This window comes from Panthera leo, chromosome A2, assembly GCF_018350215.1.
Source record: "Panthera leo isolate Ple1 chromosome A2, P.leo_Ple1_pat1.1, whole genome shotgun sequence".
Lineage (NCBI taxonomy): Eukaryota > Metazoa > Chordata > Mammalia > Carnivora > Felidae > Panthera > Panthera leo.
In genome coordinates, this window is record NC_056680.1 from 53,509,393 (window position 1) to 53,524,562 (window position 15,170).

Consider the following 15,170-nt stretch of genomic DNA (forward strand, 5'->3'; position numbering starts at 1 on the left):
TTCTGTTTACAGAGGTAATGACTCATGACAAAGGGCCCTTATGAAATTCACATCTTATCAGGGAAACTCTTCCCTTGAATAAATCTTGTCAATCACATTTCATTCTAGGAGTGGTACTCGAGCTAGTGATATGGATCTCAAATCAAGTGCAGCTGCTGAGCTACTTGACCTTGATCACCCACTGATGAAAACTAGACTAGAAACCAAGTGGGAGCCTTTCCTTATATTCCCCACCCAGAAGCTCCCATAGCTGCTGGCTCTTAAGGCAACCGGGCACCTTTTCTTGGTGCTTTTCTTCCCTCGTCTTATTTACTCTTCATACTCCTGTGAGGCGTGTGGCATTCACCTCCTTTTATAATGCGCTGAGGAAATTACTGTTTAAAAGGGTCAAGGGAGTTGCCAAGGGTCCCACAGCAAGTAGGTGCAGAGATTAGCTCTGTCTGGGTCCGAGCTCCGTGTACTTCCACGGAGTGGTACTTCTCTGCCAGCCAGAAAGCGAAAATCCAACTCAAGGTGTAGATTTTTTGTTTTTTTCTGACGCAGGCAGCTACTGGTTAATGTAACTTAAGATCTAGTTACTCCCAAGCCTCCTTCCCATACACTCCAGTTTTGGATTTGCATTGACTAAGTTCGGTCATGTGATTTCGCAGCTGCCTGCAAATTAGAAGTCAGAGGACAAGTGGAATGACGGGAGCTGTTAGAAGCCAACAGAGTTACAGGATTCCCAGAGCCCAGAGGAACCGTCCTGGGCATGGCGCCCCACCTAGAGACTGAGCCAGGGAGAGGCTTTAGAGCAGCTCCTCTGTACTCCTCACAGAACAAGGAGGTGCACCTTCTTCCGTCTCCCTTTTTGGTTCTTTCCTGAACCACTCTCTTGGCTTCTTTTCTAGTCAAATTTTTTAAATACTTTAACATTTTCCACATCTGCGCATATAAGCCTTAGTATTTCTGCATGCAGCTCATAAGAATAGGGACGTTCTCCTACATAACGGTAATACCATACTATACCCAACAGAAATTAGAAATTTTCTTTTTTCTTTATTAATTTTTCTTAACATTTATTTTATTTTTGAGAGAGAAGGAGACACCGAATTCGAAGCAGGCTCCAGGCTCTGAGCTGTCAGCATGATCTTGAACCCACAAACCATGAGATCATGACCTGAGCCGAAGTTGGACGCTTAACCAACTGAGCCACCCAGGCGCCCCTAGAATTTTTCAATATCACCAAAATATCAGAAAATTTAAATTTTCTTCTGCTGTCCCCAAAATGTGTCTTGTGGCTGTGCGGAGGGAGGTTGTTTTTGTTTTCAATACCAGCTCTAGTCACAGTTCACTTATCACATTTGGTATTATAGGTTTCTCTTTTATTTTGCTATGGCTGCCATAATAAATTACCACATACTGGAGTGGGGGGCTTAAAGCAACAGAAACTGGGGCGCCTGGGTGGCTCGTTGGTTAAGTGTCCAACTTTGGCTCAGGTCATGATCTCGCAGTTCATGGGTTTGAGCCCCACGTCAGGCTCTGTGCCAATGGCTCAGAGCCTGGAACCTGCTTCGGATTCTGTGTCTGTCTCTCTCTCTCTCTGCCCCTCCCCTGCTCACGCTCTGTCTCTCTCTCAAAAATAAATAAACATTAAAAAAAATTCTTTTTTAGAAAAACAGCATAAACTTATTCTCTCCAGAGGCAGTAGGGGAACCCGGTCCCTTGTGTATAGTGTTTCTAGTGGCACCTGGCGTCCCTTGGCTTATCACTCCAGTCTCTGCAAAGAACCTTCTTCAAATAAGGCCACATTCACAGATTCAGGGATTAAGATGTAAACGTACCTTTTGGGGGCCACGATTCACCCCACTACGGCCTCTTTAGCTTTTTTAAATCTAAAATGGTTTCTCTACCTTGTTGGTTTTTCATGATACTGAGTTTTCTTGAAAACTCCTAGAGGATGTCCCACATTCTAGATATGTTCGATTGTTTCCTCATCATTAGACTCCATCTCACCATTCTTCAGCATGCATGGGTTCTCTGTGTATTTATTGTGCCCCATCAGGAGGTACTTAACATCAGGCTGTCCCACTGTATGATCATGTGGCTGAAGTGACCATTGTCAGATGTCTGTTGTAAAATTACATTTTTCCTTTTGTAATTAACAAGTAATGTGTAGGGTGAGACTGTGTGTATCTGGTTCCCTGATAATTACAACAGTTGCCCGAATTAATTTCTTACACTAATCATCATTTTGTAATTCTGTCGTTCCTTCCACACGCCATCTCTGACGTTCATTTAAAAGAAGGAGCTTTCCCTTCATTTCCCCGTTCTTTCAGACTTTATTTTTGAATGCCCAGGATTTCTTAGACTTCCAAAGTTTTCATCTTTCTGCTTGAGAGGCATTTTTGTAAAAACAATTTTACTTTTCCCTCTGAATATGCTGTCATCATGATTATTACTATCCTAGGTAACATTTTGAACCCTTACTTTATGCCAGCCACCATGTCAACGCCTCTACATTCAGTCACTACGCCAGGTTTTTTATAATAAGGAAGTTGAAACACAGGGCGTCGTCATGTCGTCTTGATACTGCTAAGACTTGAACTTGAGTCTGTCTGATGTCAGTGTTCATGCTTTTAACTTCTAAACTATACCATCATCATCAGTCATCTGAAGTGACCCAACCTGTAGGTAAGAGCTGCTTTCGAGCTGTGAATGTTCCAGTGTTCCAGATGCACATGAGATTCAAGATGTGTGCCTGATCATAAATAATGGTATTTGAGGGCTAGAAAAGGTCCCAATTTCCCCTTGTTCTTCATTTTGTAATTCTGGACACTGAGGCTCAGAGATATTAGTAACTTGTTTGGAGTCACACCTCCAAGAATGGCAGAGACTGGACAGGAAACAAAACTCCTGAATTCAAGTTTTTTCCAGTACGTGGTTTCTTTCCACTGCGTCTCAAAACATTGAGGATTGTATGTTGGGGTATTTACTTAAATTTGTGCCCTTACACAGTGAATTTGAGCTGCTTGCCAAATCCTTTAAATATACTTTAAATAGGAAATAAAATAATAAAAAGGAAATGTGACCCTAGAAAATGTACTGTAGGTGAAGGGTTGCTGTATTGTCTCTAGGATCCTACAGGGTTACTAACTGAGGCTGTTAAAGTTGGCTCTGAGCTTGCTGAGCCTTAGGGAAATGGGATTAGCTACAGTGCTGTTACGGCCAAAAAGGAAAATTCTGTCAATTCTTCAATGGATAAAAAGTTTTTCTGCTTTGATTTGCACTGGCCACAAGCTTACAGGTGTAATTGTGTATTACAGGTAATTTTTATAGCTATAGTTACATATAAACCCCAAATCTCAGAGGCCTAACAATTTCATTGCACGTGAAATTCAAAACCAGTATCTCTGAGTGGTGGGCCAATCGACTCCCAAAGGTGCTTCAGGAGCCCAGGTTGCTTCCTTGTGGCTCCATGGCCTTCACCACATGGCTTTCAAGGTCACCTTTAAAAAGGAATAAACACACAATTGGTGCATGGAAGGGTTTTATGGGCCAGGCTTTCTGCTTGGGAAACTGAGAGACAGGGTCTAGCCATGTGCCTGGAAAGAGAGGAGAAATAGGTTTGATGAACAGATAGCTACTCCCCACCACAGACTGTGTGCCTCTGCAGGATTCCGTGCACAGTTCCAGAGTCCACGTGGCAGAGTCCCTGCTCCAGGCTCTTTTGGGCACTGGCTTTTGAGCTCCATAGATTAAATTAGTAGGGCAGACTAATCTCCACAAGTGGCACGTATGGTTACTCATCTCTGGTACCAACACTCAAGTCAACTTGTACCTAGCCAGAGTAGCTCAGGCACTTTGAATTACACTGATGAGAAATTAATAACAAAATGTTATTATATGAACTTCACATGTTGTGACATTATTTCACATTCTCACTCTGGAGATTGTAAGACAAGAGGCAAGACAAAAATCACTTGTATTTCAGTTTGGATTTCATTTGTGGGGTGAGGGTGGGATGAGAATGTTCGAGTCCTGGCCACAGATTTGCTTTATTAATTGCATTTTGTTCCAAGGGGGGGAAAAAACAGTTTGGGTTTTAAAAGTAGACCACTGGACATTTTGCACATTACCCATGTACAGATAATTGGGTATTTATAGCTCTTTGGAGAAGAGAAAACATCAATAATACAGTAAGATTTTGATTTTAAGGGGTTATACATTTTCTTTCTTTTTCTTTGCAGTGTTGTATCGAAAAGGCCCTCCATTTTACCATGCAAGGTTTGGAGTGATTTTTTTTTTAATGTTTTATTTATTTTTTGAGTGAGAGTGTAAAGTGGGGGAAGGGCAGAGAGAAGGGGACAGAAGATCCAAAGTGGGCTCTGTGCTGACAGGCTGACAGCAGCACGCCCAACATGGGGCTCGAACTCATGAACCGTGAGATCATGACCTGAGCCGAAGTCGGATGCTCAACCAACTGAGCCACCCAGGTGCCCCTGTGATGATTTTTTAAGTAAGGTAATGGCTTCAAAGGACAGGAGGAAATTTCTGACCTCCAGTGACCTCCTGTGCCACAGAAACAATTACAATCATGTTTCTCTTGGCCTGTTAGGAATAGATGCTCTGCAACTGTGCTTTATACACTAATGTTGTACTATGTACATAGTAATAAATAGGTTATAATATGTTTTAGTATTACACATTCAGTTACTCTATGCAGTAATTGTTCATCTTAATATCAGTGAGTATCTAAACAGTTGAATGAATTCACAGCTTTCTCGTCGGGTAAAGTATTTCTGTTCTCTCCTTGTCACTGTTGAGATCAGCCTGAAAGTTTGTAATTTAAAGTAGGAGTTTTTCATTAATATTTTTCCCAATAACGTTGTAGGAGAATTTAGGAGGAGATGATGTACGTTTTATTTTCTGTATCTTTGTTTGGTAGAACAAGCATTATTCTTTTTAAAGAGGTTGATTTCATGCTTTTTAATGCCCTCTGTGTGTCTTCCAGTTATTCTGTCATTATTGAATTAGTCGACGACCATTTTGAGGGCTCTCTTCGCAGACCTTTCAGCTGGAGGTCACTGGCTGCCTTGAGCAGAGTTTCAGTTAATGTCTCCAAGGTAACGACATCAGCTTTGGCATTCACAAGTCCATTTAAATGCTTGGATTTTTTTTCTTAAATGTAGTAGAATCATAAAAGTCATCTGTAGGAACTTCACAGTGTTCCTGCCAGTGAAGTTCTAAAAAGGTGGGGGGCTAGAAGCTGACCTCTTCTCGTGTTCCCTGCCCCTACCCTCTGGTACTGAGCACCACGAATTGAGCTTCAAAGATCCCTAGTGATTGATGTTGGTGGGCATTGCCTCCCTTCCCGGGCCTGCCGTCAACACACGCTCAAAAGTTACTCACACACGTTCACAAAGGAGTCAAAACATTGATTTCTTTTCAAAGCTAGCAGATCTCTTGAAGCGAGAGGAAGGATATTAGTATTTATAGCTAAACACTGTACATGTTTTGTCACCACCCTGTCGGTATCCTTATCCCTAAGAGTGAGGAATCAGAGTCAGAGATGTTAAGGGACAAACCCAAGATCATGCAGCTTTATATGCAGAATGGGGATTCAGACCCAGAGTCGTCTGACTGCCGGACTTGTCTTCTGCCATATCCTGCTCCCGTCAAGATAGAAGGGAAATTTCATCTTACCCCAGGACTACTAAGGATGAAAGCTTTGTGTGTTCTCTGTTACTCAATAACTTGCTAACCAAACACAGACAGTGAGCCCCTCTGAGTCTGTCCCACTGCTGCTGGAGGCGCTGTGGGAGGTGACACCAGAAGGCCCAGCAGAGGCCAGGGGGCAACTGCCTTGTCTGCAGGTGAAACTGCTTAGGTTTAGCCTGTAAAAAATAGCTTTATCTTTTAGAAATAGGAAATCTGTACTGTTTCTAGTATTTTTACACCCATTGTATGGGCCTGGTCCTTAGTTAGATCCCGGGCCCATTCGTGTTCCTGGAGGAAACCGGTATGCTTTGTGAGTTTCCAGGAGCACTCAGTGGGAGGGAATGGAGACTGCTTGCACTTCCTGATCACGCACCCAAATTTATATTATTATTGTGTGGGATGTGGAGATTGTTCTTTGTTTCTCAATAGGAACTTATGCTGTGCTATTTGATTAAACCCTCTACCATGACTGACAAAGAGATGGAGTCACCAGAGTGTATGAAACAAATCAAAGTTCAGGTAGGTAAACTCAGAGACAAGTTCATGGCATCCTAAAGACCGTATCCACTGTATTGTGTCCTCTGGACCACGTGGTCCCAAGAAAAGAAAGGAAAACCTCTTGCCTTGGTAACAGGAAGCCCCCACAGGCCCTCTCCCCGCTGAGCCTGCTCTCAGTCCCCCTTAACTCCTGCTGCTGCTTTACCTGCAGTGTCATCTGGCTTCCATCCCCACCATTCAGCTGAAACTGCTCTCATAGGCGGCCTGGGACCGCCCAGCCAAGCCTCTCCCAGTTCCCAGTCTTCCTGGAGAGTTTTTCTCTGGCAAGACTGCCACATTCATCATGCTGTCCCCCAGGGTTACTCGCTATTTCTGCAAGTAACTGCCTGTCTGCCTGTGACTCCTCCCACACACGCAGCCGTCCTCGTCCTCTTTCATCTCTAACATTGCACCCCATCTCCTTGTTCTCACCACCTGGTCCCTCTACAGCCCCACCAGTCACCATTCGGCTTCCCCGGCCTCAGCGCCTCATCCATCCAGTTTGTCTTGCCTGTGCCCACTCGGTTAGCTGTTCCTAAAATGCCAGCCCAGATCCGCTTCTCCCTTCTCAGTGCCAGCCCGGATACACCAGATGCATACCCGGATACATCTCAGATTTGGTTCTCGTGCTAGCTTTCAGATTCCTTTTCCTGAAATGTCCCAGTGGGATACCAAGGCCAAGGCACATTTAGCTTTTAAAATCTTTGTGTGATTATGGTAGGTGGTATTTGCGTATAAGGTGTGTACATTTTCTCCAGATGTTTCAGGAACAAGGAATAGGAACAGGTGTCATCATTATACAGACAACTCTTTGTGAAATGTTACTGTGATGTCACACACCTAGCATGTTCTTTCATTTCTGATGTTGAAACTTTCAGTCACCTTTTTATTTTGATTGGTTGCAGGAGGTGATTCTAAGCCGTTGGGTTTCTTCACGAGAGAGAAGTGACCAAGACGAACTTTAACAATTCAACCTCAGAATTCTGATTTACCAACAAATACTGTTGAGTGTCCTACAGTAAGCCAAGTTCTGTGTGAGGTAAAAAGTCCTCTTACTATAATCACCCAGTAAGTGAAAAGTTCTAAAGGGCATGGCCCCCCCATCACCAAAAAGCAATTAGTATTTTAAAAGATAAAATGACACAGGGGAGAACAAAGAGCCCTCTGCTGGCCTTCAGATTCTGTTCTTGAGTAAGTCACTGACCCTGACTGATCCTGAATTTCTCGTCTGTGGGCCCGCATCCTCACCTATTCAGTAAGCACATTGGACTAGATGAGTTCCAAGAGGACTCTTCCAGCTACAGGGAAATTCTGTTACTCTCTGATTTTACCTGACAACGACAGTAGTTTACATTTATGTGACACGGTACAGTTTCCCAAACTCTTTTCTACGCATCTCATTACTCACATCCAGTGTGTTCCTGAGAGTGTGCCGGAAAGGAGACTTGGGGATTATAAGACTCTGTGTGCCAATATGTTAAATGGAAAAAATGATGTGTCTCATCTTTTCTAAGAACTTCAACCAATTACTCAACCCTGGAAAATCCACTTATTATCTGTCCAGGATTTCTGTATCGTAAAGCCTTTCAAAAACGTCATCACCTAATCATTAACTCTCAGCTCACTGATGGGCACATTTGTGTCCAGTACACCACAGTGTTATACAGTATTAGATAAAAATTGCATCTTGCTTCAGTGAACTTGTTTGTAAAATAAAAATAGGTAGTGAAATAATGTATGAGGATACATAATGAATGCAGTTAGCATTTAGTAAAACTCAGTAAACAAAGCCTTTTTCAAATTGGTTACATACCAGTCAAGGTTTTGCAGGGCAGCAGGGGTGGAGGGGAAGATGAGCAGGAGGGAAACCAGTGACAGCCTGAGGGAAACAGGTGTGTGAGATTCGTCCAGTGTCCAAATTCAAGACAATGGCAGTCTTCTCTTTGACACTGCATACCCCAGAAGTGGACGGTGAGAGCTGGAATGTTTGCATTCCTGTGACGTGTGGTCTTGGAGCTTCCGGCGGCCTGAGATTCCACCTGATGTCGTTTTTGAACATGGTGCTTCTGTTCACGTCATGATCCTGCCCTCGCAACAGAAGCATTAGATCTGCATGATCTACATTTTAAAGATTTGGCATTGAAATAAGGGAGCTCCTCTTTTTCCCTCCGATGCAGACCAATATGATTACCAATTTGAAAGAGCCTCTCAGTAATATGCCTTTTTGCTGTACGTTAGCGATACCAGTAGCTCAACATTTTTACTACCCGCTTTGCTCTCACCAGGCTCCTTAGCAAAGTCAGAGACTTGGCTTTCAAACATCACTTTTTTAAAACCCTGAAAGTCAGCAAAAATTTCAGGCTCTATTTTTTTCCCCATTTCATCTGTCATTTGTGGTGACACTTCTCTCCATACCTGATCAGTGCGTCATATGCCTTGATGGTAAAAACTCTTCTGTGAATCCTTCATCACAGTTCTGTCAGCCCGTGAGCACCCACATCACCTGCTTATCATCTGCTAATGTGCCTTCAAGGTTGTGGTGACTTCTTCATGTAAAGGCTACAGTAAAGATGTAGAAAAGCCACAAGACTGCACAGATACTACTTATAAACGAAAGCTGTAGAAGGATGTCCAAAAGCACCATCTTTAAACAAGCCTTGTATGAAAGATTTTCCTCCTTCATGTACACCGTCTGAACATGCTGCAGTGGGCCATGCACTCTTCAGCATTTCCCAAGGGCCCTGGGGTTCTGGAATGATGTACCAGCAAAGGTTTTGGGTTACATGAGCCTCACAGTTACCAGCTAAAAGCAGTATTAGCTTGTCTTTAGATGTATTATGTCCTGGCACTTTTTTCTTACCTTCTGAAATAAATGTAACAGATGGCATGTGTTTTTTTTTAAAAAAAGCTCAGGTTCAGCAAGATTGGAAATTTGCTCTGTGATAAAACCACCTTCACAAATGGCTGTGGTTCAGTGGGGAGATGCTGCCACCTTACAGAGCAGAAGTTGCTTCACCCACTCTCTTCCAAGCATGTTTTATGTGGTTCTTAAATCTCAAACCTCCGAGATTTGCTTTAAAACTGGAATTCTTCACCAAATCCTCTCTCTCAGCTCTCCCAAGGTGTCTAAGCTGCCCAGTGTACCAGCATGTGTTCAGTAGCATCACGCTGACTGGCCATGCACCCTCCATACAAGAATTTCACTGGCTTTATAACAGCACGCCACACTCAAGAACGCCGCGAAACTTTGTGGAACCAGCACTTTTTACAAGTTGTTTTGTTACCCAGTGCAAAAAATATATACACAAAAAAGAAGGAATACATACTTGGCCAAGACTGTATCTTTTATGTGACCACCTTTCTGAACTATCACTTCTAATTTTTTTTTTCTTATAAAGGGATTTCTTGGGCCTTTAAAACTCCCATACTTTAATAGCACCTGGTTGGCTCAGTCAGTTCAGTGTCCAACTCTTGATCTTAGCTCAGCTCATGATCTCACGGTTTGTGGGATCGAGCTCCTCACTGAGCTCTGTGCTGACAGCACGGAGCCTGCTTGTGATTCCCTCTTTCCCTCTCTCTCTCTGCCTGCCCTGCTCACATGCTCTCTCTCTTTCTCAAATAAGTAAAGTTTAAAAAAAAAAAATCACCTACTTTCTTCTTGGGCTTTTCCAGTCCCATAAGAGACGTTTTTACTTAATACAGCGGGGGAAATGATGCGACAATACAGCACACATCTAAACAGCACAAGCATGGAGCAGTCAGCTAAGACCAGCACGTGCCGTGTGGTCTGGACACTCACAACTTGAGTGATTTTGCTGACGACTCCTATACTCATTGTTTTGTATTTGGATAGCCAATATACCATTTTTTTTGTAAATAGTTATAGCAGATATTCAGATAGTAGAGTTTAAGATGGGGCAGACCCCTGTGTTCTTGCTTATCACACAATAGGCTTTTTTTCCAATACAGAAAATCAATTTGATTTCAACAACTACAAATACATGGAAAATGGGAATTGAAATTTAAAAATAAAAATAGTATCATTTAAAATAGGGGCGCCTGGGTGGCGCAGTCGGTTAAGCGTCCGACTTCAGCCAGGTCACGATCTCGCGGCCCGTGAGTTCGAGCCCCGCGTCAGGCTCTGGGCTGATGGCTCGGAGCCTGGAGCCTGTTTCCGATTCTGTGTCTCCATCTCTCTCTGCCCCTCCCCCGTTCATGCTCTGTCTCTCTCTGTCCCAAAAATAAATAAAAAACGTTGAAAAAAAAAAAAATTTAAAATAATAACATAAATCATGAAATACTAAGGTATAAATCTTAGAATCACACAACAGACTTTTGACTTCAAATGGTGGGAGCCTCCACAGGATGAAGGTTTGAGGCTCAGAGACGTGACCACACCACACCACTGCCACGGAGTGCGAGCGGAGGACTTGACCCCAGAACTCTCAGTCCTATTTAGTGCCTTTATAAGATCTCCACAGCTAAAGTGACACCAACCTAGAAAAGCACGTGAAGTCAGAAATACGTCACGATTAGGGCCTGAGTGGAGGTTAGAAAGGAAGGCTGCCCAACACTCCAGGCAGGCCTGGTATGTGCTGGTACATCTGGGTGGTGGTCCCCTGCCTCGGTGTTGGGGTGCAGCCTGGGGCCCCCACCAGGAACATGCTCGTGCATCTGGTTTTGGCATAATCTTCAGCAGGTTCACAGATTCCATGAGGACCATCTGTGGACCCCACTTACAAACCTGGAAGCGTTGTGTGGTTCTTAACTTGTAATTAGTCTCCACAGAGATAATTTTATTGAAGGCTGGGTAATGGGGTGAGCCTTCTACAAAGGAACCAGTCATAGCTCAGCTCTCCTGTGCACAGCAAGTCAAGAGCTGAGGGCTGTTCTGTGGCCAGAAGGGCTGTTCTGTCGGCTCAGTGAACTGCATTACCTTCATGCTGCCTCCTGAAGAAACCATGGCTAGAACAGGTCGGTCACCCTTGGGAGGTGGGGCCAGCTGGGGCAGCAACAGGGCACCGATAAATGGTTCTGTATTGCAAACCTGCCCTGCCTTTAAGGCACCACCTCCTCAGGTTAGACTGAGTAGCTTACAGTTATCAGGATTTTTTTTTTTAAGTTTATTTTATATTTATTTATTTTGAGAGAGCACAGGCAGGGGAGGGGCAGAGAGAGAGAGAGGGAGACAGGGAATTCCAGGCAGGCTCTGCAATGTCCGCACACAGCCCAACGCTAGGCTCAAACCCACAAACCTTGAGATATGACCTGAGCTGAAATCAAGAGTTGGATGCTTAACCTCCTGACCAACCCAGTTGCCCCAGTCTTCAGGATTTTTAAAATGTTGAGACTCTGGTTGTCAGCACTTGCTTGGTTTCTTTAATTGGCCTTGGCTGGATGACAAGATGGCTACGGTTACATGCTTTAGAGTCAGACACAGGTTTGCATCCCAACTCATCCCCTTACTCACCATGTGATCTTAACCTGTTTCCTCATCTATAAAATAGAACTAATGTTCTCAGCCTTCACATACAAGAGAATCCTGTTCAGCCACAAAAAGGAGTGAAGAGCTGGTACGTGCAACATGGATGGATCTCAAACACATATCAAGTGAAAGAAATGCCACATAGTGTTTGATTCCAGGTATATATCCAAAATAGGTAAATCCATAGAGAACACAGATCAGTGGTTCCCAGGGTCAGTGGGGGAGGACTAAGGAGCAACTGTTTGGTGGGTCCAGAGTCTCCTTTAGAGGTAATAGAATGTTTTGGAAGTGGAGGTGATGGTTGCACAGCACTGAATCTACTAAGTGCAGAATCTTTCCCTTGAAAATAAGTTTATGGAATAAGAGTCTCACCTCCATGAGAAAAAAAAAAAAATTAAAAATAATAATCATGTCCAGAGGCTTGCTGGAAGATTAAGTGGCTTGGCCCTTACAAGGTGCTTATTAGTACCATGCCTGGCTCGTGATGGACTTCCAGTAATTTCCAGCTATGCTGATTCATTTGGTGAGGCAAGAGGAAGTTCTTCTGTCTTAAGAACCACCATTACCCATCATCATCAGGCAGTGATTTGTGCAGTCGCTTATCGTATGTTGATTCTCTTAGCTTCAGTTTTAGAGACTGACATTTTTCTGACCTCATTCCCAGACTGTGCGGGGAAATCCCGATGTCTGTGCCTCTACTGGCCTAAGTTCTCCTGTAAGGAGACTCAGTTCTATTAAGTGATTCATACAGGGATTGGCAGGGATTAAACCAACATGAATGGGACGTGGTTTTAGGCAGTTTAACCGGGATTGAGCTGCTCAGGTTTCCCTACATTTTTGAGCATAGTCTGTACACAAGTCTGAAAAGTCATTGTTACTTGTGGAATAAAATCTTGATTTCGTCTTTTTTTTTTTTTTTTTTTTTGCCCTTATTGTTAAAGCATTGTCATTTTCTTTTTTTTTTTTTTTTTTTTAAGTTGCTATTTACTTGAATTGGTTTTTAACTTAGTTTTCCCCTTGTGGAGGAGTACTTAGGTTGAAAAGAAATGAGTTCTCTTCTCCCCACCACCTACCTCCCATTTGTGATTTTACCAACTAAATTGATTTCTTAAAAATCTGATTACAGACTCAAATAATTATACCATGAATGTTAACTTCCATGAAACTAACTGAGGTCCATTTCTAAAATTGAGAGTTATCTAATGCTTGATTTATCTTCAATCTTTACTTTTTTTTATATATAAGCTGAAAAAGTTTAGTCTTTCTACCACTTTGTGTAATACAGGGAGACATCCTGTAGGAGTACATGATATGAAAAAGCACATTTGTGAAACTGTTAAACTAAGAGGTAGTGGGTTTTTTTAATTTCAAAGTAATTCACTCTTTTTTAAAAAATGAAACATTGCAAGCGTTTAAGATGTTTAGAATCTTTTCATTTTCAGAAACAATGTTACACAGGTAGATAGTCTTCCTTTTATTTTAATGTTTATTTATTTATTTTTGAGAGAGAGCTGGGGAGGGGCGCAGAGAGAGGAAGACAAAGAATCCCAAGCAGACTCCACACTGATATTGCAGAGCCCCTGTGGGGCTCGAACTCACCAACCATGAGATCATGACCTGAGGTGAAATCAAGAGTCGGATGCTTAACCAATTGAGCCTCCCGGGTGCGCCTCTTCCTAACTTTTAAGTAGCACATTCTGATAAAGTAGGAAGAATGGCATTAGAAAAACCTAGGTCCAGATTCCAAGTCTACACTAGGGAAACAGTGGTGACCTTGGGAGCCTTCCCATATCACTCTGAATCTTAGCTTCCTCACCTGTGAAATGGAAATGATCACAGCATGCTGAGTGTGTTTTGTGGACTAAATGAAAGTGTCTGGCATGAAGCGTGTGTACTTTTTCCTCTTTCAGATAAACCAAAAGTATAAGCACTGCCATAATTGTTTTCTCTAGGAAATGTAAAGCCTATTTTATGCCCTGGTAGGTGACAGAGTGGAGGAGAAGGAGGTGACAGAAAAATAGTTGGAGGTAAAGTAGTGAAGACAGCTCTGGGGATGGGGAGAAGTTTCTCCTCCTGTGCAAGGGGAGCCAGAAATGGCCATTGTGTGTTTTTTCTAAAATAATGTTTATTAGGTTTTCCTGGTTATAGGAGTGATTCATGCATGCCCTGAAAGCTTTGGGGAAATGCTTTGGGTGGATCATTTTAGACTTTCAAATCAGTTAACCCTGAGGCTAACTTTATGACCTTGCAGTGAAAAGGAGCCCAGCAGTCAGTCATTACTTGAGGGTTGACGAGGACTAGATGTGTGCCCAGGGCAGCACTAGACCGTGAGATGGAAGAGGTGCATTGTGGGGGTGCCAGTTCTGGAGAACTCTTCTGGGAAGCAGAGTTGGTGCCAATGCTGACTCTCCTCATCCTTCAGTTAGCATTTAGCTGGTATGATAAAAGAAACTTAATGGAAGGATTCTCAGTTCATAATTCTGCAAAACTGAGCAACATTGCCATCTATTGGTGTTATGTCAGTGCTTAATTTCCTTCATTAGGGGTAAAGTTTGTAAGGTGGTATTGTGATTTTTATGAGAGGGAATTTGTAGCCTCCTGAAGTGAAAGAAGAAATAGGCTGACTGCTGCCATTCTCACCCCCAGGTTGGAGAGCAGTCCCTAAAACAGGGACTGGAGGCCGTGAAAGCTTTGTTTGAAAATCAAGGAATGCTGCACTAAGAGAAAGCATGAAATTGCCATTTTTAACATTTACCCTTATTTTATCCGAATTTTTATGACATGTATTTCCATTCCCTGTTTGAATGTCGATGGAAGCACAATCTTTATTTTCTCCTTTATCTTCTCTAATGGTGGCAAATGGTGGCCCAGTGGTTATGTGCACGGCCTTCACAGTCAAACCTAGATTTGATCTCTGATTTTCCAACTGTGTGACTTTGGGCAAGTCATTTCCTCAATTTCCCTTTTCATGTGCAAATTGGGAATATTGTTAGTACCTACTTCTCAAGGTGGTCTTAAGGATTAAAAGGGAAGAAAGATTAAGAAACTTACTCAGGTATGGAGTCCTTAATGAATATTCATTAATTACAGCTGCTCTGATTATCAATAATTGGGTAAAGAACTGGACCAGAGAAGTAGAGTCCAAAAATAGTGTGTTAAGAGAATAGGGACAAATTGGAATATATCCCAAACTCAATACTCGATTTTTCATCTTTACCCAGTCAAGTCTTTATAACTTCTTGAACACCACAAAAGAGTAGTCATGATTCTGTTTAAAGCGATATCATGTTCTGGGTGGGAAGTTTTGTTTCTCTTAAAAGGACCCAAACTTATAAATGCAAATGTTGGTGTGTGTGCCATGCATTTTCCCCCCACTGAATTTGCCGAGTTCTGAAACATTACCCAAATGCCTCCTTGGTAACAGGCTTTACGGATCTGTAGCAAGTTT

General features: G+C 42.7%; 1 protein-coding gene across 3 annotated transcripts in view; it reads left to right on the plus strand.

Annotated features, from left to right (window-relative positions):
* Positions 1-12,183, plus strand: part of TSEN2 (tRNA splicing endonuclease subunit 2) — a 51,909-nt gene extending 39,726 nt beyond the window's left edge. For 2 of the 3 annotated variants that reach the window (XM_042911111.1, XM_042911121.1), the window contains exons 9-12: positions 4,230-4,266; positions 4,994-5,105; positions 6,130-6,219; positions 7,143-9,674. In XM_042911111.1, the coding sequence (XP_042767045.1) occupies positions 4,230-4,266; positions 4,994-5,105; positions 6,130-6,219; positions 7,143-7,202 (299 nt within the window). In that variant the 3' untranslated portion in view covers positions 7,203-9,674. Of the gene's footprint in view, positions 1-4,229; positions 4,267-4,993; positions 5,106-6,129; positions 6,220-7,142; positions 9,675-11,744 lie in introns of those variants that run through there. The other variant, XR_006195404.1, reaches the window with a different exon arrangement.
* Positions 12,184-15,170: the final 2,987 nt, after the last annotated feature.